Here is a 21,690-nt window from a genome sequence, read left to right as displayed (position 1 = left end):
GAACTAAATTCAGTGATGGTCAACACTGCCAAATGAACAGCCCTAGGGAGAAACTAAAGGCCAAATGTATCTGTTTATTCAGATACAGCGTGGGCAGCGGAAGGGTAAACTTGCCACACACATACCGCCCCAACCGATGTGACTTAGACTTGACCTGGAAGGATCAGAAGCAAGAGGGTACTTAAATCTCTTTATTCATTTATTCTGTGGCTTCTCTAATGAGACCGCCAGCAAAGATGCCCATTAGTGCCAGATTTTTGAGGTTGCGTCTGTGACGCTCACCCAGTAGGAACTGAACGGAGACCAACCCTCTTCTTTTAAACAGACTTCAGACCAGTAATGACTTTCAGTCACTGAAGGCCTCACTGAGAATTAAATCTCTGACCTATCAGTATCCCAGTTTATATCATGTTATCATTGCCAAGCATCCAGTCCCAACATGCTGTTGTATTTTTGTCTGGTAAAGACGTTACTGCAAAAATGGTAGGAAATTGGCATGAGCTGCTAGTTGGAATGGTGGAAGTGACCCCGGATGAGAATTGAGTCCTTTCTGAAGATAGGTGTCAGAAAATTCAATAGTCACTCAATTCTGAGTCACTTCCAAAATACGAAACCCCCTGTTTATTTTCCCCCACAGTTTACACAATGAAATATCATTGCATGAGCCAGAATAAATCAGTTTATTATAATTCAATTATGTAATGAGTTTCTCTCCCCTCCCCCCACCCACCCCAATGTAAGATTCTAATCCCTTAATATCAGGCCTGGTCAAGAGAGTGGAAGGTAACAAGAAGACAATGAACACTTGCATGCTGCATTCCCTTGCTTCTGACATCTGTGGTCCCCTAAAGAAGAACTCCACCATTTCATGCCTCTTCAGCTCTTTTTCTATTTACCTTTCCTTCACATATGCACTAACGCTTTTAGACATCTCTCTGACATGCCTGGGTAACTCTGGTATCAAGCGGCCAAAGCTGTGCACGGTTTTCGGAAAACGACATCCCAGATTAGGGGAGGATCTGAACAGAAATCTCCAAGAAATATTCAGGTCTGGAAAGATGGTGGTAAATAACCCAAAGCAAAACACCACTTATTCTTTGGAAAAAGGGTTTTATGTTCTCTTATAAAGAGACCGATTTCCTTAAAAAGTACAAGCAAACAAAGACCGCCAAACTTAAAAAAAAACAGACTTTCCCTTATAGACAGACACATGGCAAGTACAGACACTCTGAGGCAGCTTGCTCACGGACACACACTGACTGAGACACGCATTTATTGACAAACACATGTACGTGCAAATGCACGCACATACACGCTCATACCCCACCGATACTCACACATGCACACAACCCCCATGCAGGGATAGCCCCACTGACAGAGACACACTCTCCATCCACACATCCATCCTACACATACGCCTTTAGACACAATCTCCACAAACAGACTGATTTGTCACTATAGGCACTGGAGTAAGCACACAATTTATATAACCAGTGTTCTCCTGTACTGTTTCCAAATGTTCCCTCCTAATGCGATGATAAATGTAATGGGCCTCTGATAACATCATGTGTTTGGGATAAAAGAATACTCAAGACCTGCTCCAATCAGATGACTTAATTCATATTCACATGGAGAGGAAGCTGCCTTCGAATAGCTGTGATCCAGGCCAGTGTGTGATTCTTACAGAGGCTAATTTGTTCCTGATTATGTTTAAGACCCCAATAAATCTGTCTGCTCGGAGTCTGCAAAACCCAAGGGAGGAACAGAATGGAGAGACAGAGATGTCTGAATTAAATGGAGACTGCCCAGATGATTAGCAAACAGCAATGTGGTGTGTGTTGTGTCCCATCTCCAGTTCCAGTCCCAATGAGTCAGTGTGCTCTGCCCTTTATTACCTGTCGGTAACACTGGCTGAATGGCATTACTTATGCGAGCCAATAGAAGATCAGGTGTTCAGTCAATGATGTAAGCTTTGAAAAATGAGGGAGGAAAAGTGGTTTTACAACTGCATTTTGCTTTTTAAGGGAATGTGTTCTTGCCACTAGCAAATCATTCTGAAACATTTAAAGATGTCCTTTTATGGGGGGAATAAATACTGGAAAGTTTCCAACCTCATGGCTCTGAATTTCAATATGCCTCCAAACCTCATCACATAAATACTCTCGCATATGAGCGAACCCCAAGAGGCTGAGCTTTCCGACCTCTTTCCGAACTTTGTAGATGCAGAAGGGGTGCACATCAGAATCAAGATGCTAGCCAGTGCCCAAACTAACGTCACGTGGGTGACTGAAGGGAAACCAGAGGGACTGATTTTCAGAGGCGCTGAGCAGCTGCAACTCCTGTTGACTTCAGATGGGGCTTTGGGTGCTCAGCACAGATGAGAATCAGAGCCACAGTTTTCAAAGCGCACTTGGGTAATGTTCTGGTCAGGTCTTCCTGAGACTTCCCTCACTACTTGTGAAAATCTATGGGCTTGACTGTCGTCCCTCCATGGTGCGCATCCGGCATAACTCCACTCAGTCAATGGAATTATATGGATTCAGAATCAGAAAGAGGAGAAGTGGGCCCTATATTTCACAATAGTCAGGACAATACTAGGTACTCTCAGCAGTAACAAATACATCCAAGCTTTCTTTACCCCATCCTTATCAGCCCCAAACGTCCCCTTCAGCATGGTTCCTGTCCATTCATACATCCACTCTTTCGGGCAATTTTATCACATTCTAAAATAAAGGACTCTTCAACACTGCTCTTATCCATCATTCTGAGAAATCTGGCAAGAGCCTTGGTTGGCCAGAATGTACTGGCAACGCGTGAAAGACTTTACCCAGCTCCAACCACCAAATCTGATTATGCCAGGGATTATTCCATTCCTAGCGGAATAGGACAGCAGTTCTTTGTAAGACCCATGGCTGATGTTTCACCAACCTTGGAAGCAATGTTTCCAAAGTCAGAAGGGCGGCAAAGACTGGATGTGTGCAAAGTAAGGCAGGGAAGGAAGCAGGACGTGACGCTGAATGCAATCACATTTGGCCAAGCAATAATCTCTTCTCTTGCGAGACAACTGTGATGATAACCTGGTGTTTTTTTAATTGATAGTTCTTTTCCAACAGCCTATTTCACCCTCCAGTCTACCCTGCTAGGCCTCAGTCAGGATCAAGGCCAATTGTGCTACGCCTATATACGCATACGTGAGAGCATGGTCTACAGTTGCATGACCTGACGCTGCAACGAGCTCCATGTGGACACTGTGAAACTCATCACTGGATCAGGACTAAGCTAAAGCACAATTTATGAAGAATCTACAAGCACGGGCCTTTAGGACAGTGGACACTTCCCCCGAATTATTTGCAGTGGACTCTTCTTTTTGTTTTATTTATCAGGCACCAAATTAGGTGGAAGGTAGAAGGCACTTGGATAGGAGCTACTGCTCTTACCAGACCCTGTTGTGCACTCCATTGCTGTACAAACCAGGCCAGGATTTAAAGAGACCATGTATGGTGGCAGTAGGCAGCACCCACTATGTTTAACCACTTGAGAGCCAGAGAGAACCTAGACTCTAACTGTGTCTAGTAGCCTCAACAAAAAATCTCCTTTATTTTACTTACATCTGAGTCTGGTCTCCTCCCTAACACAAGGGATACTGCAGGCTCCATCTGCCATTTCCTGACATTCCCTTTCACTGGATTGGACCCAGATTCCTTTGCACAATAGGGTTCATCTCACCTCCTGGTACCAGTTGCATTTATAAAAATAGTTTTGCTGTGGTGCTTCTCTCTATTGCTAGTTGCTTGCTCCTTGTACTGTGTCAACTAACGGAGTTGCTTTTCAGTTTGAAATTGTGTCTAATTTTAACTGCTCAACCTGGAAGGGGTCCTGAAGCGGAGCAGCTGCTGACTGTGAGCAAGAGTGACATAAAATAATTAATACAGATGCCAAAATCAAATCAAAATCTGGAACAGCAAAACTGTTGCAGGGGCAGCAGTTGGGAATGGGAGATGGAGTCTCTCTGGACGTTTTGATACAGATGCCCAAAGACCTGAGCTGAACTCTGAAAGAAACCAAAGTAATAATCTAGGCAATCCAAGTTCCCTTCCCCCTAGAAAACCATCAGTGCAGGCACTGGAATTTTTAAGCCAAACCTTGCCCCTTTTTCTATCTGCTGACAGGTTTGCCCCGGAACAGGACAGTCTCTGAATGGCACATGCAAGCTCTCTGCTAAGCTCTGCGGACCCTGGTGTAGGTGATGTGTCTGAGGAAAGAGGTATGGCAAGACAGCTGCTGCTTTCCAGTGAGCCCCCTTTAACCAGACTTTGCAACCCACAGCAGCCCTGAGTCTCGTCTCCATCATAGAGGGGCTAACGTGTTGGGGTGAGGACGGAAAGCCACCTTTCGCATGGGTCCCCAAGCACAGCTCCCCACAGCAAAAATTCAGCTCTCAGCATCCAGTGTTCCCATTTCTCACTGGGTTCAGAGATAAGGGAAAGTACAAAGCAAGTCAGGTGGTAGTAAACCTTTTTCGGAAGCTGCTAACATTGCTAATATTGTAGTTCACAGAAGGATTGTGGCTACCTGTTCAGGGAGAGGCTAGAGCTTTACTCCAGTGAAACTGATTAAGTTTGGGACACATCAGGAAGCAGACATGCAGGATACAGACTTATCTGTGATGGGCAGCCTTCCACATTGTGGGGAAAAAAATAAGATGTACCCAATTCACGGCACAGAGCACATCCTCAGACAAGGCCTTTAATGTCCAAGCAGAATGGTCAAAGTGCTGGGGACAGACACCCAGTGCAGCTTCCTGTTTTCAGCTCAGAATACAGTGATTGGCACCAGAATAGTCTTCTTTTGTACATTAACTACTGTTTTTTTAAAAGTCCGGACAAAAAAGAAGTATTTTTAAGCTCAGCTGTTTATTTAGGGACAGTTCCAACTACAACAACCCTCATGCCTCATAGCTATTCCTCCCCTCTCCCCCCCAAAAAGGGACAAAAATGCACACACATTGTCTCAGAGTAACGGATTCTTGGAACAGAGCGGGCATTAAATCTTAACCCCTAAAGGTCTGTTTGACCCTCCCAGGAAGATGACAATTGGCATACGGGTCTTCCCAATCACCAGAGGAAATATTCAGACCGATTAAGGCCAAATCACGGTCTCTACAAAGTCAGTGGGGAAAAAACAAACAAAACCCATTGACCTACATAAAGCCAGGATTAGACCCACTAGTTAATAATCTGCACTAGATTATTTAATCTGCAGATCTGGCTACAGAACTCGCATTAACAGATGAGCAGGTATTTGTTCAGAGGCTCCCATATCAAAATAACAAGTGGTTCCACTGGCTACCCTTTGAAGGTGGGCACTGGAGGCCAGTTTCTGCACCATTCAAATCAATGGGAGTTTTACCATTGACTTCAGTGGGAGCAGGATCAAGCCCTCGGGGAGGAGGCTTGAAATCCAGGATGTCTGTTATCCCTCTCATTCATTTTGACGAAACTGGGGATAGTTACATTTCTTCTGTCAATACAAGGTTTCAGATGAATTTTCCTTTCTGTAGATTTTAACTGAAGAGAGGAAAAATCGTTGACTAGGACACATGGAAACTGCACCAAATAAAGTCACATCTCAGTAACTTGTGACATTTTTCATCAGTGAAATAAAATGGGTAGATAGACATTCTTGGAAATGAAGTAAATGTGGATGTCACACTCTACGGGGGAATATTCAGAGGCTTGGAGGAAGGTGACAATCATCTTGGAGCGTCTTTTGAACTGAAAGGGCAAACACAAGGAGTGTGTAGTATTACCCTTTGATCATTCAGCGACTTCCTATAAACTCAGCCTGCCATCCCTGGGCTTCTCCTTTGACCAAGGTGACTAGGATCTTCAGTACGATTTAGTGGCCTTAGCTCAACATAATAACTATGTAATTCATCTGTGTGCCACAGATAAAATGACAACTCACCTGCAGTGAGTAGGACTAAAATCTTGATACTTCACCTCCAAAAACACAAACTTCTGTCATATGAGCTAAAAGAGATTTTCCATAGCTAGCCAGCAGTAGTAAACTATTTATCTTTTCTGTAAACCAACTACCCACGTACTCATGAGTTCTAATCTTGCTTCCACCTCTCTCTCTCTATCTGCTTGGGCAAGTCACTGAAACTCTTTGTGCCTCTATCCACCCATGAAAATGGAGCTGATGATACACCATTACTTCAGAGAGGACTAGTGCAGATTCATTAACTGGTTTTTGGAGATCACACTGAAAAGCTAATTGGGTTTCCGGTGGAAGTGGGTGATAGCCACAGGGGAAGGAGATGTTTTGAACATGAACAAAGTTAGCAGTGTGGACCTTTCAGAAGCTTGCCAATTTGCTTTAGAGGCAGGGAAGTAACCTTTGAGAAAAACCAAGTGGCTTCATTCACAAAGAAAGTCAAACCACTGGTCTGCATGCTAAAAACTACCCTGTTAATGATGACAGCCCCTGAAAATTGACACTGGTATTATTGCTAACTTGCCAAATGAGTAATTACACATCTTGGAATGTGCAGCCACATGCTGCCAAGGGCTGCAGGAAATGGTGAGCTTCAAAGTATTTACTGGAAGCTGAATATTGGGGTGTGTGTGAATTTTGGCTGAAGAGCTCCAGTTAGCAAAATTCATTTCCATTTACTATGAGGTTCTACTACAGACCCGCCTAGTTTGTTAGCAGCAATACTCATTCCCCAAGGTACTTGGGTCCACATTTTGGCCTTAGGACACCACTGCTCTTATGTAGCCTGACCCAGTGAGGTACTGAGCATGTCCTGGAAGGGGCTAAGTGCCCTCCACTCCAGTGGTGCACTCAGCCCCTGGCTGGATTTGTAAAGACCTTTTTACCATTCTCAAAAGAAAAAAAAGCACCATTAGCTGCTGTACAGGGATGTGGAGTCAGCTGTCAAAACCACATGTTCCTGTGCAGGAGTGGGTGTGTGGGTGGTGGTGGGGAGGATGGGAGCTCAGTCTCCTCTAAATACCCACAATGAATATGGATGGTCATCCATCAATTTATTTTAAGCACATTACTTCTCTGTCAAAAAAAAAAAAAGACATATAAAATTAATTTTATGTCACTCACTTAACATTGCATTTTCCCTAGAGGCTCATGCTCCAAATAGAGATAGCAAGCTCATGAATATTAATTATTTCCCTGAATGCAATACAGTCTCCAGACAATGAGACTGGGGAGAATGCTACACCTAATGTATGGAAAATTGGCGAGGTAAATGATGGATCCTCCACAAAGGGAAGTTTCCAACTGCAAGGAGAGGCTTTTTCAAACAGGGAAAGACAGACCAGGGCGACAGAGGTAGAATGATAAAGTTGATGCCAAAGCATAAGCTGAAAAGCAGTGGTATTAAAGCGACATTAGCAACTTAAAAAACACACATCTATCTCTCTGAACGTTTTTCACCTACCGCTGTGCCAAGCAGCCCCGAAAATCACTCTAGCTGAAAGAGATCGGGGATAAAAATTGTCCTTTTTGTTTTCCTGGAGTTTGTTTCCTTTTTGGCATTTGACAGCACGAGGCCCTGATCCAGCAGATGTGTAATGAGGATTTCAATGGGACCGATCATGTGCTTCAAGTTATGGTCGCACTTCAAAGCTTTGCTGGCCTTGGTGTGCAGTTGGTTTCCTGACTTGTTTACGTGGGCCTTTCTCACCATGATGTGAGGGGGAAGTTAAGTAATAAATGAGAATAATAGTAAATGTGATTGTAATAACCCACAAATTGCCAGGCAGACTCAGGGGTAGATGCAGGACCTGAAACTCCTTTAAAGACATTTTTTAACTTGTCTTTCAGCCTTTACTATGCTCCTGTCATAATATCTTCTCACAGGTTTCTTTGATATTCTTTGGTGTCTTTTCCAATATAGCCTTCTCTTTCTTCAGAATGGTAGGAGAATGTGCATCCCACCACTGCAGGCCTTTACTCGGGCAAGTAAGGACCAGTTGGATAAGTAAAGTTTTATTAAAAGATGCTCATGGAGACTCTCATCTTCAGGCAATTGGTTTGAACCTGGCTCTGGTCCATAGTGACCCCAAATCATTTCCATGCCATGAGGCCTCACTGTCAATGTGAAATGAATCAGGGATCTCCATCCAACTACAGGACAGCTGTATGGGTGTGTGTGTGTGTGTGTTGCAATGGGGCAAAGCTTGGATTTGCTTTTCTCCTGCAGCATGTTGTTAACAGGAGAGGTGAAACTTTCATCCAGGGACCGAATTCCAAACTCCGTGGGGAAAGAACAAGGGCTCCATGAGCAAAAATCCACTAAGCAGAAACTGGTGGATGTGGGCATAGAATAAAATTGGGGCTGGAGAAGGACTAATGACATTGCAGTATCACATTTAAAAGGAAGCACTGCCAGATGCTTTAATTAATTTATTTATTTATTCCACATGTCGCTCTTCAGTTTGGTGTGAGAGCATCTTGCAAGAACTAAATGCTATTAATCTTATCTGTTTTCTCTTCTCGGCTTTCTGTTCTGAGAAGGCCAGGGCAGCCTGACAGTAAAGACCACACAGCTTTCTCCCCCGCCTCTCTCCTTGGTTCACCCCACCCCTCCCATGGCAAAGCAGATTGATCACAGCCTTATCTGATTATAAGGGGGAGGATGAGGGAAAACAAAAACAAAACAAAAAAAGAGAAGCAGCCTAACTGAGTTATAGGCACCAGTGCAAAGCGTCCTGAGAGCTGCTGTGTGCCATGTACACAAAACAAAGTGAACCTGTCAGAGACAAAAATAAAAGGCCCTGATGGCAAGAGATGCAGAGGGAAAGCAGCAGATTTAAGCTTGCTAGTGTTTGCTTGCTTAATTGCATTTCTGCTCTAGCAAAGAAGGTGAGGAGAGTCGTCTCTCCGGAGGTGTGAATGTGCATGCCTGTTAAACCTCCTATCATGGAGACCTCAGATTATCTTTTGATTCTGAAAAAAGAAAAGGAGGACTTGTGGCACCTTAGAGACGAACAAATTTATTTGAGCATAAGCTTTCGTGAGCTGCCGCTCACTTCATCGAAAGCTTATGCTCAAATGAATTTGTTCGTCTCTAAGGTGCCACAGGTCCTCCTTTTCTTTTTGCGGATACAGACTAACATGGCTGCTACTCTGAAACTTTTGATTCTGAAACGTTTAGTGATCACTTTGTATAAATTAGGGCCCGGATAATGCTTACTGCCAGCCGTATAGCTTACTACTGTGAGTAGACCTGCTGACTTCTACAGAACTGCTCACGGTAAGTAAGCACTATGCCTGGTGGTGTTTGGAAGATCAGACCTTTGCAGTACATCTACATTGCTTCTGGGAGTGAACGTTCCAGGCCACGTAGACAAACTCAAACTAGCTCCGCACAAGATAGCATGCTAAAAATAGCAGTGTTGATGCTGTGACCTGGGCAGTGGCTCAGGCTAGCTCTCCTTGTCCAAGTCCTCCCAACCCTCTGTGTCCAAGCTTGGGCGGCTAGCCTTATCTGCTGACTGTGGCACAATGCCCACACCGCTATTTCAGCATGCTGTACTATCTTGAGAGGAGCCAGCTTGAGTCTGTCTTGGGAGGCACGCACCCAGCTGCAGTGTAGACATAACTGTAGGCCCCAAAGAATTTAAGCATGTGCCTAAATTCCTTTAAAGGCTTTGGTAAACAGGGGTTGTATGCTTCACTGGTGCTAAAGAGAGCTAAATATTATCACAGTAATGTCAGTATAAAAGCAGTACAATGTGAAATGATTATTTATTATTCTACAGGGCCACAACATGTGCTAGTCTCGTAACATTACAGATCAATTGCATATGTTTCTCTGCCTCTTTTCCATTCCTCAAGCCATGGGCCCAATCATTCAGTCATTTCTCAAGCAAAAGAGCCGACTGAAGTCAAAGAAGAGTTTTGCTTGACTAATGCTGGCAGGATCTGGTTTGATGTTATCAGGCTTTCAAGAAGGGGGCTACCTGCTTTGTTTTTAGTTATGCATTTTTATTAGTAGTAAAATTTGTTTTAAAAAATAACCCCTTCCCCCACCCCAATGGTTTAGTGGTTTCTAATAAGGTAATGCCTTATTTTGTGTTAAAATATGTCTGTCTGGCTGAAAGACCAGTATTGTGTCTGTCTAGACACTCATCACTGGTAATCCAGAGCCCCTGAAAGCCAATTGGTGTCTTTCCGTAGATCTCAGTGAAGTCGAATCAGGCTCTTATTGAATCCACATATTAATGATTTCACCAACAACTGGGTTCTATTTTGATTTTTTCTAAAACTAGGACCTGTGCAAAACACCGGCTTTAACTCTGCACCTGCCTATGAAAAATGAACAGCTTTACGCTGCTCTGAAAACTAACTACATTTTCACAACCCCCCGGCTGAAAAAAAATCCATCCTAAAACACCAAACACAGAAGACAGACTGAAAATACTTCAATCTGCAAAAATGGGATTTGCACTGTATTTATTTTGATTTTTTGTCCATCGTGTTAGAGGACACAAATTTTGCACACTCACATGTAGCTCTACTCTGATTCCTTGAGATGAGCTATGTGACTGGGATAAAAAAAACCAAAACACCCACCACCAAAACTGTTGGAACTAAACACAAACTAAACCTTTTCGGAGCTCCTAAAAGGTTTGGATAAGAATTGTTTCACTTCCAGTTTGAACGGGTAGTGTCAAAATACCATGCTTGAGGCCCTGGTTCAGCAAGGTACTTTAACCTGTGCAGAAATGTAAGTATGTTCAACTTTAAGCCCAGGTGTATTTTCATTGACTTCAATGGGCTATTCATGTGCTTAAAGGTACCCAAGTATTGCTGAATCAGTGCCTTGGATCCTCAGGTGTAGGTTGCTATATCAAAATCTTAAGTAGATTAAATAGACTGTGGTTAGATAGATTGCTCTCTCAGTCCATCCAGACGGGATCAGCTATGGAACTGCATAACATCACCTGAGCACATCCATTCTCTTGTGATCTGCAGCCTGATTCTGCAGATTCAAGAAGTCTGGATAGGTCAAAAGAGCATCCAAACCAAATGCTCACAGAGGCTCGTCCCCGGCCTAGGCCATACCTTGATTCCTTGTGCTGTATGTCTGCACATACTGCGCTGTAGTGGTGCAGCTGCATCACGGCAGCGTATCTGGCGAAGACGCTCTATGCTGATGGGAGAAAGCTCTCCCGTCAGCATAATAAAACCATCTCTGTGAGTAGTGGTGGCAGCTATGTGGCGGGAGCTCTCGCGCAGACGTAAGTGCCACTGTGGACAGTGCTATGTCGGGGTAACTTATGTCACTCGGGGGGGGGTGTTATTCACACTCCTGAGCAACATAAGTTACACCACCATAAACTATAGTGTAGACCTAGCCTTACACAGAAGCTGCAGTGTAGATGGGCCCTCAGTTGCCCTTCTCTGCCCCCTCTTCGCCTCAAGGATTTAATAAATATGTTAAGCTCACAACTGCAACCCTGCAGTCCCCAGAGAGCTGCAACATCTTCTGGCCATTGTGTTTACATTTCCTGCTAATCAGGGCAAACCAGGCTTGCAAACAAAATCTGATTAAGTAGTTTTCACCTCTGAAAAAAGGGGATTAGCTGGTCCTTTGATCCTCAGATATTGATTTGCATCTCAAAGCAGGTGTGACCTCAGCTGGGGCTGCTTCTGTTCCAAGTCCCTTCCCCTGACACTCTTTCCTCTGTTTACCAGAAGGGATCAGTTCATATCCTCACATCGAGCCTGATCCAAAACCTATTGCAGGGGGTGAAAAGCCACCCACTGACTTCAATAGGCTTGGGATAAGGCCCTAACACAGCTGAAAATCCAAGCCAGTTACAAAACCACCAGAATCAATTTTCCATCCAAATGACTAGAAACTGGGAAGGGACACACGCCTGTCAATCCCAGAAATCCCACCTTTTCCCTTGCATCTAGGGTGACCCATCTGCAGGTCGCTGAGGTTGCTGTTTATTTTTTACTTGCACCATGCACAGAGGCGCTGCCCACCCTGGGTGGAAGGGGCTCTGGACCAGACTTACCAAGGCAATTAAAGGATAGCTCCTGCTGACAAAAGAGGGAGCAGCCATCGCCGTTGATCTTATTCATGTCATCACATTCTTCCCCCAAATCTCTGCAGGCAGGAGACAAAACGAGGGATCAGATGGAAAACAGCTGCATTTCTCAGACCTCTCTCAGTTCCTGTCTCATAACCTGGAGATGCTTAATTCAGTGCTGTGCTGGCCCTCAAAACACCTGTTCTCTCTCCTCCATCTCTCAGCTTTGACAATTCCAGGGTACAAGGTTTCCCCTCCAGTTCCCTCGCACTTAGGTGGCACTATTGCTTCCGGGCTAAGACATGAGCACTTTCCTTTATGGCTGCTGCTGACGTCTCAGCAGGTGGGGGAAAGACAGCAGCTATGGGATCAGAGGAGAGCCTGGAAGGGCAGGAATTCTGGAAGCTCTTCATGCTCTGTCTGAAAGGGCCAGATTGTGGCTCCAGCAATGCGCCCACACAGGGGAATAAGGAGGTGTAAGTGCCTTCCATGTGCTCAGATTGCAGGTAGCTGCATGGGATGGAGAGCACTTGGCCGATAGTGGATGGAATCCTGGCTTTGCCCCCACAACCCACCAGCCAGTGCCGTTAAGCCCACACAGCGGGGGAAGCAACTTGAACCACAGAAAGAATGGGCATGGGGACTCTCTCCCCCCACAGACCCCACAGGAGCAAGTGTGGCAAGGAAGGACCAGACTGTGCCACAGTCTGGTTCTGGGTCTGCTCTTGGGGCCGTGCCCCACTATGTGCTACCCCTTACTCAAGCCATGCGGCAAAACCACAACGGATGTCTAAAGCATTTGCAACATAATGGCATGAGAAGTGGTACACAAAGTACAACCAATACCTCTATCTTTCTCCTCCCAGCTGCCCCAGATGTGTCAATGGCTTGGTTATTTTAATTTGAATGCATTGGCTTTAGGGCCCGATATTGCAAACACTTGCTGCCAGGCCTCATGCTTGAGACCATAAGTAGTCCCATTGTTTTGACAGGAAGCTCTGCTTCCCATGAACAGCGTTTGCAGGACTGGACCTGCGTTTGTTGTTAATTTTGTTGTTAATTAATTACATTTTGTTAAAGCGCCTGGAGACTTTTGAGCAGGTCCCATTCACGCTATAAAAACAATACAGTAAAAATAAATGACAATTGTTCATAATTATTTTTATTATTAGTGGTCTGTCGATCAGCAGGCAAGGAGAGGGAGGAGATGATTGAGAACCTGCAATGACTAACACTCTCCCTTGGAGCCCAAATCTGTCACCTCCAAATGCATCCCAGTTCCAGCGGCCTGCAGAGCAACCTTGCCCTGAGGTTGCCCTGGAAACCTGGCCTCCCATGTGCCAGCTGTCCATCAACCGCCAGCCCGCCTGGGACTTCTCACTTAATGACAGCACCAAAGATGTTGTGAACATTTCTTTTTTTGTCAGCAATTAACACTAAGAAATTTATTTATATATATATATATGTAAATAAAGGTGTCAGGACAGCAGGACCGAACTAAGTTCCAATTAAATGTTATCATCTTGATAATAATCAGAGACGTGGGTCCTTGTCTCTCTACTTCTGAGAGTCAGCCTAGGCTATGGAGACATCAGGTGATCAAAGACAAAATCTGTAGTGATTATGTATGAGAGGCAGTAATTTCCTTTCTAACCCCAATCTCTGGATCAATGGAAGCAGCACTGCTGTATCTATTTGCTTACTCCACACTTACTTTTGGATAATCCCATCTCCACAGTATCCACTTCCATGAGTATATACAGTCATGGGGGAGGGTTCACTCTCCTCTGCCCCAGAAATAACGGCAACCTGGTACGTGTACACGATGCTGTCACTCAACTCCCTACAACGCAAGAGAGGAAACAGTAAGTGAGCAGCACAATACAGTCAGTAATGCAGGTCAGAGAAGGGGCTGCTGAAAAGCAGCTAGGCTTCTCAGAAAACGTCCTTAATTCAATCAGGCTCCTAGAACATTCCTGAATCACTTGATTGGGATTACATGGGACTAGTTTTCAGAAAGGCACCCTCCTTTTTTGTGGGAGTAATCTGTGCCCACATTCTTCCACGTTCAATTCAAGAGCAAGTGCAAATCTGAGTAGCGGCAGCTCTTAACTGCAGGTACAAATCCAGGAGTGAAATAGCCTGCTCCCCAGATTTGCCCCTACATCTGATTTTGTGGGTACAAAAATGTGGGTGCATTTTGTGGATGTAAATGATTACGGATAATTCTGCCTGTGCTCTGCTAACCAAGAAAGGCACAAAATCATCTGTGAGCTAACAGTTCAGGCAGCTGTAATAACCACAGAGTCACTTCAGAAAAGTGAATGTGCCACTCTTTGTGAGCTTGAACCTCCCCAGAAACGGTTCACACAGGTTCTGCTCTTGGGCACACATGCAATTCCTGCTGATAGTTGACTGCACATACAGCTGAGAGCAAAGTGCAGCCAATGTGTGTATGTATCTTCTCTGTGTGCGCACATTCGCATGGGTAAGCAAACTGAAAATACATTCAGCAAAGGAAAATTTTGCTATAATAGAAATTCCATAGGAAAACAATGAGTTACAAAGTTCATGTTTGTTTAACTATGGGATGGGAAATTGGTCCTAGAGCGTCATAACAGAGGGACTGGCACTACATTAAGCATGGGGTGAGGATTATGTTTATGAGTTAATGGGCTGCAGAGGACTGGGTTTGTGCGTGAATATGACCTGGAAGACTGGAAAGGAAACTTCATATGGAGGAAGGACTGAGTGTGCATAATTATGTGGTCAAGGACTGAATGCACGAGTTAATACAGGGAGAGTGTTCTGTGTATGTCAGGGAAGAATGACTGCTGGGTTGGTTTGTCCCAGTGTGCTTTGGCTTAATCCAGCCACCAGTTACACAATGAGGTGGGAGAGTTTTCCAACTGCAATCTGCTACCCACGTGATCCGACAACAGATGGCTCCCATCACAGCAAGTGATTCTTACAGTTCAGCTATAGGGATGGAGGCAGAAAGGACATTTCTCTACTGAAACACTTCCTGGACCTCTTTGCTAACTGTGGAGGACTAGGAAATATATAACCACTCCTCAGGCACAGAAAGACTAAGCAGTTTGCCTAAGGCCACAGAGGAAAATGGAGGCTAAACCAGGAACTGAACACAGGTCTTCAAGTGCCCAGCACTGTGCCTTAACCACAAAACCAATCTTCTTCCTGATTTCCATCGCTCCGGCCCTTTCAGAAGGTTCTTCTGCGCATACTACTGCTAGCAAACTTAAGAAGCCTCCCTACCTTAATAATCCAACACAGAGAAGAAAATTCAGTCTGTCAGATACCTCTGTGGTCTAAGGTAGATTGAGCACTTCCAATTAAAGGAAGGCTAGATTAGAGTGACCCACAGAGGATGGGAAATGGGAGAGTGGGCAGCTCCAAGTGACCCTTCCAATTGGATGCAACAGGTAGACGCTGGTTACAGATGTTCCTGAGGTGGAGCAACACCTGGGCTACAAACTCTAAGACTATGTCTACACTATGGAGACTGCACAGCCCCTTAGTGTAGATGCAGCATACACCAAGAGGAGGAGTATTTCTGCCAGCGTAAGAACACCACCGCCCTGAACGACATTAGCTATGCTGACAGAAGCCCTCTTCTGTGGCATAGCTGCGTCTACACTGAGGTTTTTTGTTGGCATAACAATGTTGATAGGGGTGTGTGTTTTCACTCCCCGACTGACATTGCTATGCCGATATACGTTTTAAAGTGTAGATCTGGCGTTTTAAGCTCACGTGACTTAGGGTTTGCAGCACTAACCATGCCAAATGCTTTGCAATTAATGGCAAATCGCCTACTCAGTTTGGCTTACCAAAAGTGGCCTTTCAGAATCTCCCACTTGGGACTTAAGTTACATTAACTCATCCACTGCTGTTTGTCACAAGCTGTGTGTGGTTACTTAATGCTCTGGCATTCCTTTAGAGTGCCAAACTTGGAGAGAAACATGAGTGTTTTAAAGTGGATACACCTAGTACGTCAGGCAGTAATATGCAAAGCCATGGTGATAAGCACAGTGTACACATAGAAAAACAGATAGATTAACAAAAGAATGAACGAGAAATGCCATTGCATTTCTTCCATGTGTCAGGTACATTAATGAGCACTCAAGTGGATATTAGAGTTTGTGTATCTGGAGTTGTCAACAAGACAAGCTTTTTGGGGGGCACTGATATAAGCAAGATTTTGACCATGTATTTTTCCATCTGCCTTCGTACCTACCCGATGGGACAGTAATAATGATAATGCACACTTTCCACTCCTCTGTCAATCGGTTCTGATGCATGGCTGTTTCACATGATGGTACTTAAGGAGTTGAAGCTGAAGAGCATCTTTAATATTAAGGATACGAGCAACTGCTCTTTCAAATTTATACCTATGGTCTTTTAATGACCTTTTCCAGAACTGAGTAAAGGGTATTGATCACTCTGGCTTCCGCTCAGGGGGAGGCACTATTACTGAAAAGCATTGACTCAATTCCTCGGTTTAGAGGAGGAATTAGAATACGCCATGTGAAATACCACAAGGGCTGCTTTTCCTCTCTCCAGCAGCAAGGGAGATATTTGGAGATTGAGATATCGGGGTCTTCTATTTCTTTTTCTCTTTCTATTGGGGAGGGTGGGCAGCTGAGGTTTTTTTTTCCCCCTGTGTCTCTCAGAAGTGACCTTGTCAGCCATGTTTCCTGTTTTGGTTTCAGCCAGTGTTCCTATAACATTCAAAGGGCTCCACAGTACCACCCGGATGCTGGGGCAGAGCTCCCTCCCCAAGTAGTGGTGAGATAAGTAGGGCCCTATCAAATTCACAGTCCATTTTGGTCCATTTCACGGTCATAGGATTTTAAAAATGGTAAATTTCACAATTTCAGCTATTTAAATCTGAAATTTCATGGTGTCGTAATTGTAGGGGTCCTGACTCAAAAAGGAATTGTGGGCTGGTGACAAGGTTATTGTAGGGGAGGGTTGCGGTACGGCTACCCTTACTTCTGTGCTGCCTACAGAGCTGGGCAGCTGGAGAGCTGCGGCTGCTGGCCGGGAGCCCAGCTCTGAAGGCAGAGCTGCAGCCAGCAGCAGTGCAGAAGTAAGGGTGGCACGGTTTTGTGGGTACAAAAATGTGGGTGCATTTTGCAGATGTAAACGATGAAGGATAATTCTGCCTGTGCTCTGCTAACTATGCCACCCTTACTTCTGCACTGCTGCTGGCTGCAGCTCTGCCTTCAGAGCTGGGCTCCTGGCCAGCAGCCGCAGCTCTCCAGCTGCCCAGCTCTGTAGGCAGCACAGAAGTAAGGGTAGCAGTACCGCAACCCTCCCCTACAATAACCTTGCCACCAGCCCACAATTCCTTTTTGGGTCAGGACCCCCATTTTGAGAAATGCAGATCTTCCCCATGAAATCTGTATAGTGTAGGGAAAAAGCACACAAAAGTCCAGATTTCATGGGGGAAGACCAGATTTCACGCCCATGACGTGTTTTTAATGGCCATGAATTTGGTAGAGCCCTAGACATAACGGACTGTGGATTTTAGAGTTGCAGCGCACACTCCCTGAATGCTTGCAGATGTGCAGGAGCTAGGGTTGCACCCTAGGCATGCCTGGGTATGCCCCTGTTAGGGTACTCGGCACCTTTGGCCAAACGAGCTGCCCCTCCTACTCTGCAAGTGAAATCAGCTCCTTTCTAGATGTCTCCTGTTTGGTATACTGGGGGAAAGCAGCTCCCTGCACCCTTTCTTCCCACTGCAAGGGCCAGTGTGTTTTTAGTAGCATAAGTGATAGATAGATAGATAGATAGATAGATAGATAGATTTTTAATTATAAAGTTCCCCCTTTGTCATGAAATTGAACATCTTCTTAGAGACCATCCCAGCTTCTGCCCCTAGAGAGCATGATTTCCATAAAATAATGAATGCTGCAAGGAAGGCTAGCCAGGTGCTCCTATCATGTAAGGAGAAGGTGGAGAGCCACTGCACGCAAATGTCTTGAGTACCTGCAGCCAAATTATGGCTGCCTCCAGCAAGGGTGCATGGGAGGGGTGAAGGAAATCTCTGTATCCTCAACACCTTAAGTGTTCCCAAGAAGGCCCAGCCTCTATTTGTTCCTAAATGGGGATGTTGTCCACCAAAAGTTTGGGTCCTGCTCCCCCAAAGACTTTGTTCTCTGAACAGACTCTCTCCTTCAGCCCTCCTCTCCAGAACCAGCCCCTCCTTCCACATGTCCCAGCTGAATCCTTGCTTTCTCCAGCACCTTTGCCCTTGGTTTTCTTCCTTAGTGATGAAGCCTAGTCCAGCAAAGCAAGAAGCCAGATGGCAGCTACCAGCTGTGGCCTTGACTTTCTCTGGCTGCTATACCTTGGACCAACTGCTTGAGGGTGGGCCAACCATGGTCACAAACCTGAATCCTGAGGAGCTGAAGATCTTGCCTTATTCCACCTCAGTTCTCCACAGTCATAGAGCTGCCCAGTATTTTGCCATTTTAATTAGCTCTACAATGTGGCTGTCCTACATAATGAAAACCTGAGTCCAGGCAAGGAACCCATTTCCCGCCATTTTGAAATTCCTGCTATGTTCATATTTGTTATGCCCATCCCCTGCTTTGGTCAATGGTCCTGAAGTCCCCACTGTGCATGTTACACTAGTGAGTTAGCCATGTTCAGGCTGAAACAAGATGGGATGGGGGGTCTCAATCAGCTCCTAGTGGTCCAAGTGCCACAAGAGCTTTCACAACTGGCCACAAGAGGCCTGATCCTGACTGACTGAAACCAACCGCAGTTTTCCCCATTGGCTTCCATGGGAGTAGGTATCTGGTCACAAATCGGAATGGAGATAGGGCGAGATTTAATGGGAGTTAAGCACCTAGATACCTCTAAACATCTGACCCATAGAGACTAAATTCCTTCTTCCCTTGAGGTATGTTGGCAGGAGAACTTAGATAAGTCTTCACTGCTCCTCTTGATTAATGTAATTGTTATTTGTTACCTATACTACAGTAATAGCTCCAATTGGGATACAGGTACCATTGTGCCAGGCACGGTGTAGACCCACAGGGGGAGGGAGTCCCTCTCCCAAAGAGCTGACCTTCTAAATAGGCAAGAAAGACAAGGTGATGAGAGGAAAAACAGCGACACAGAGAGAAGTGCTTTGCCCAAGTTCACATGCTATTTCAAACCCATATTTAGGCACCAAAATAAGAGGCCTTATTTAAGTTAATGGGAGCTGAGGGAGCTCTGTAGCTCAGAGATGATGCTCTGTGGGATTGGTCCTGAGCTCAGGGCAAGAAATGAGGGTCAGTAAAGTAGTTGAGAATCAACTACCTCTTTTTCTGTGGTCAAGCGTGCTCCTGGATTACTGAGAGCTGCCCCACCCTTTCTTCGAATCTGCTTGAAGCTAGGGTTGTTAGACTTTACTTCCACTGCAAGAGGAAGAGCACCTAGGAAGTGCCACTGTAGCTTTTCATGTTCCCATAGCCTACGGTACTTACAAAAGCTCTTCCTATAACAGATGCCCCAGGGGAGAGGGTCACTTTAGGACATATTGATCACACTTGTTATTGACTGTACAAACAGAGCTGCTTTCCCCTCTTCCGTAATCTCTCTCTATCTCTCTTTTAAATAAAAATGGCATGAGAGTGATGGTAGAAGACAATGAAGAGAATTCCTGTCTGATTTTGAAGCTGGGAGGGGATGTGTGGAATTTTGTAAACAAGAGAAGGACGTCAAAAATCTCGAGTTCTTGCACTTGTCTATTATTTCAGCTGCCGTCAGATCTTTTGCTGTTTGCATAAGCCAAGCGACATGGCAGATGCAAGGGCCTCAAAACAATCCTCCCACCTGTCTCTTTGGCACAAAGTTGATTTAGAAGAAACGATCACCCAGGAGGCTGCCGCTGAGATTCTTCTCTCTCTACGAAGATAGGCTAGGACCTGACGGGAGGATTGGGCTTACGTGCCGTCCTCGGGCTTTTACTGTTCACCAGGGAGAACAAAACAAATTAGTGGCGGGATTAAATAAACCTGACAGGCCCTGGGCTGTGTTCCCTCTGGAGCAAAGGCTGGAGATGCCAGGATGGATTTTACCCTGTCCCTCTGCCTGAAACTCAAATTAAACCTGAACAGATGGAGAGTTTCACAAAGTGGCAAGGATGAATACTGACTAAGTTTGGGCTGAGATTTGCCCAGGAGTAGCCTTATTATTTATTTATTATTAGTAGTAACATTATTATTACAGTAGCACCTAGAGGCCCCAGCAAAGACCAGGGCCCAGTTCTGCTGGGTGCTGCACAGACACGTAGCGAAAAACAGTCCCTGCCTGGGAGAGTTTATAATTGAAATAGACAAGAGACACAAAGGTTAGGTTGGGAAACAGAGGCACCGAGATGTGAGGTGACATGCCCAAGGTCACAGAGCAGCTCAGTGGCAAAATGAGGCATAGAATCCTGTCTCCTGAGTCCCAGCTAAGTGCCCTATCCACACTGCCTTTCCTGTCCCCAACCTATAATGCGCAGCATGCACTTGCTATGGAACCAGATGGGTCTCCTTAGTAATTACCCTAGGGGTTATGGGGTGCTGTGTTCCACAGAAAGCCAGTTTGGAAGTGAGAATAGGGAGCAGGAAGGAGAGATGGAGGGGTACAGACTGCTTCCCCACCCTAAAAACTACTGGGGGAAAAAGTACTGGAAAAAGTACTGGAGGAAGCCAAAACCATGTAAAGCATCTTTCATCCTCACTCCTGCAATGAACCAGTTTAGGGAGCAGAACAGTCACACACACACACACACACCCCTCCGAGGTCTCGGGGGAACTCAGGAGGGATAGACAGGCCACACAGGACCCTCAATACAGCAAACATATGTTGGCTGGAGAGGGTCCCAGAGTCCGTGGGACACCTCTTGGAAGAGCAGTGGGAGGAGGACTAGGGGTTGTTTGCAACCTGATCATCCTCAACTGATGTGTATAAACCATTCACGAACATGGGCAGACGTTTGCAAATACCAAAGTACCCAACTGCACCAGCCCTGAATCTTTGGGGAAAGTCCTGCCAAGCCCTACTAGCTACCTCATCTCCTACCGGCTTGCACAACGTGTGAGGTTTATGCATCAAAGGCAGTTTGTGCAGAACCATATGCCACTTCTGAAATTTAGGTAGTTGCCATTTCAAAAAAAGAGTCCTCACTTATTCCATTCCCCAGCCTGATTGTTTCTCTGCACCATTCCTTCCAAATGGCTAAGAACTTCAAAGTCTTCCCCAGCAAACTGCCTGATCAACTCGGACCTTTTGGACATGGAAATGTTATATCTTTACCGGTCATACCTCCTGTCTCCAAAGACTGTGTTCCAATCTCCCCTCCCATGGTCACACTTACACAGGCAGAGTTCGATTTGGCTGACACTCCCCTCAGACCCCACACAAGTGGATATACAAACAAACTTCAAGTGGATTTTTGTCTAACCTGATAGACATTAATTAGTCTAATCCATTTGCCTTTTATTCTATTCCTGGGCACCTTGCTCTGAACTCCATTAATCAAAGTTTGGATCCAGATCCCCAGCTGGCATAAAGTGTCATAACTCCATTGAAGTCTACAGCACTCTGCCCATTT

At 45.2% G+C, this 21,690-nt stretch overlaps 1 protein-coding gene across 2 annotated transcripts in view; it reads right to left on the bottom strand.

Moving 5' to 3' along the window:
* The window catches only part of PAPPA (pappalysin 1), a 229,397-nt gene that overhangs the window by 96,981 nt on the left and 110,726 nt on the right, over positions 1-21,690 (bottom strand). For both annotated transcript variants that reach the window (XM_074973627.1, XM_074973626.1), the window contains 2 exons: positions 13,786-13,914; positions 12,057-12,148 (listed from right to left, as the gene is read on the bottom strand). In XM_074973627.1, the coding sequence (XP_074829728.1) occupies positions 12,057-12,148; positions 13,786-13,914 (221 nt within the window). The remainder of the gene's footprint in view (positions 1-12,056; positions 12,149-13,785; positions 13,915-21,690) is intronic.

Source organism: Natator depressus, chromosome 16 (genome assembly GCF_965152275.1).
Source record: "Natator depressus isolate rNatDep1 chromosome 16, rNatDep2.hap1, whole genome shotgun sequence".
NCBI lineage: Eukaryota > Metazoa > Chordata > Testudines > Cheloniidae > Natator > Natator depressus.
Note: the sequence above shows the minus strand (reverse complement) of the source record. Positions and strands in the feature narration are given on the sequence as shown.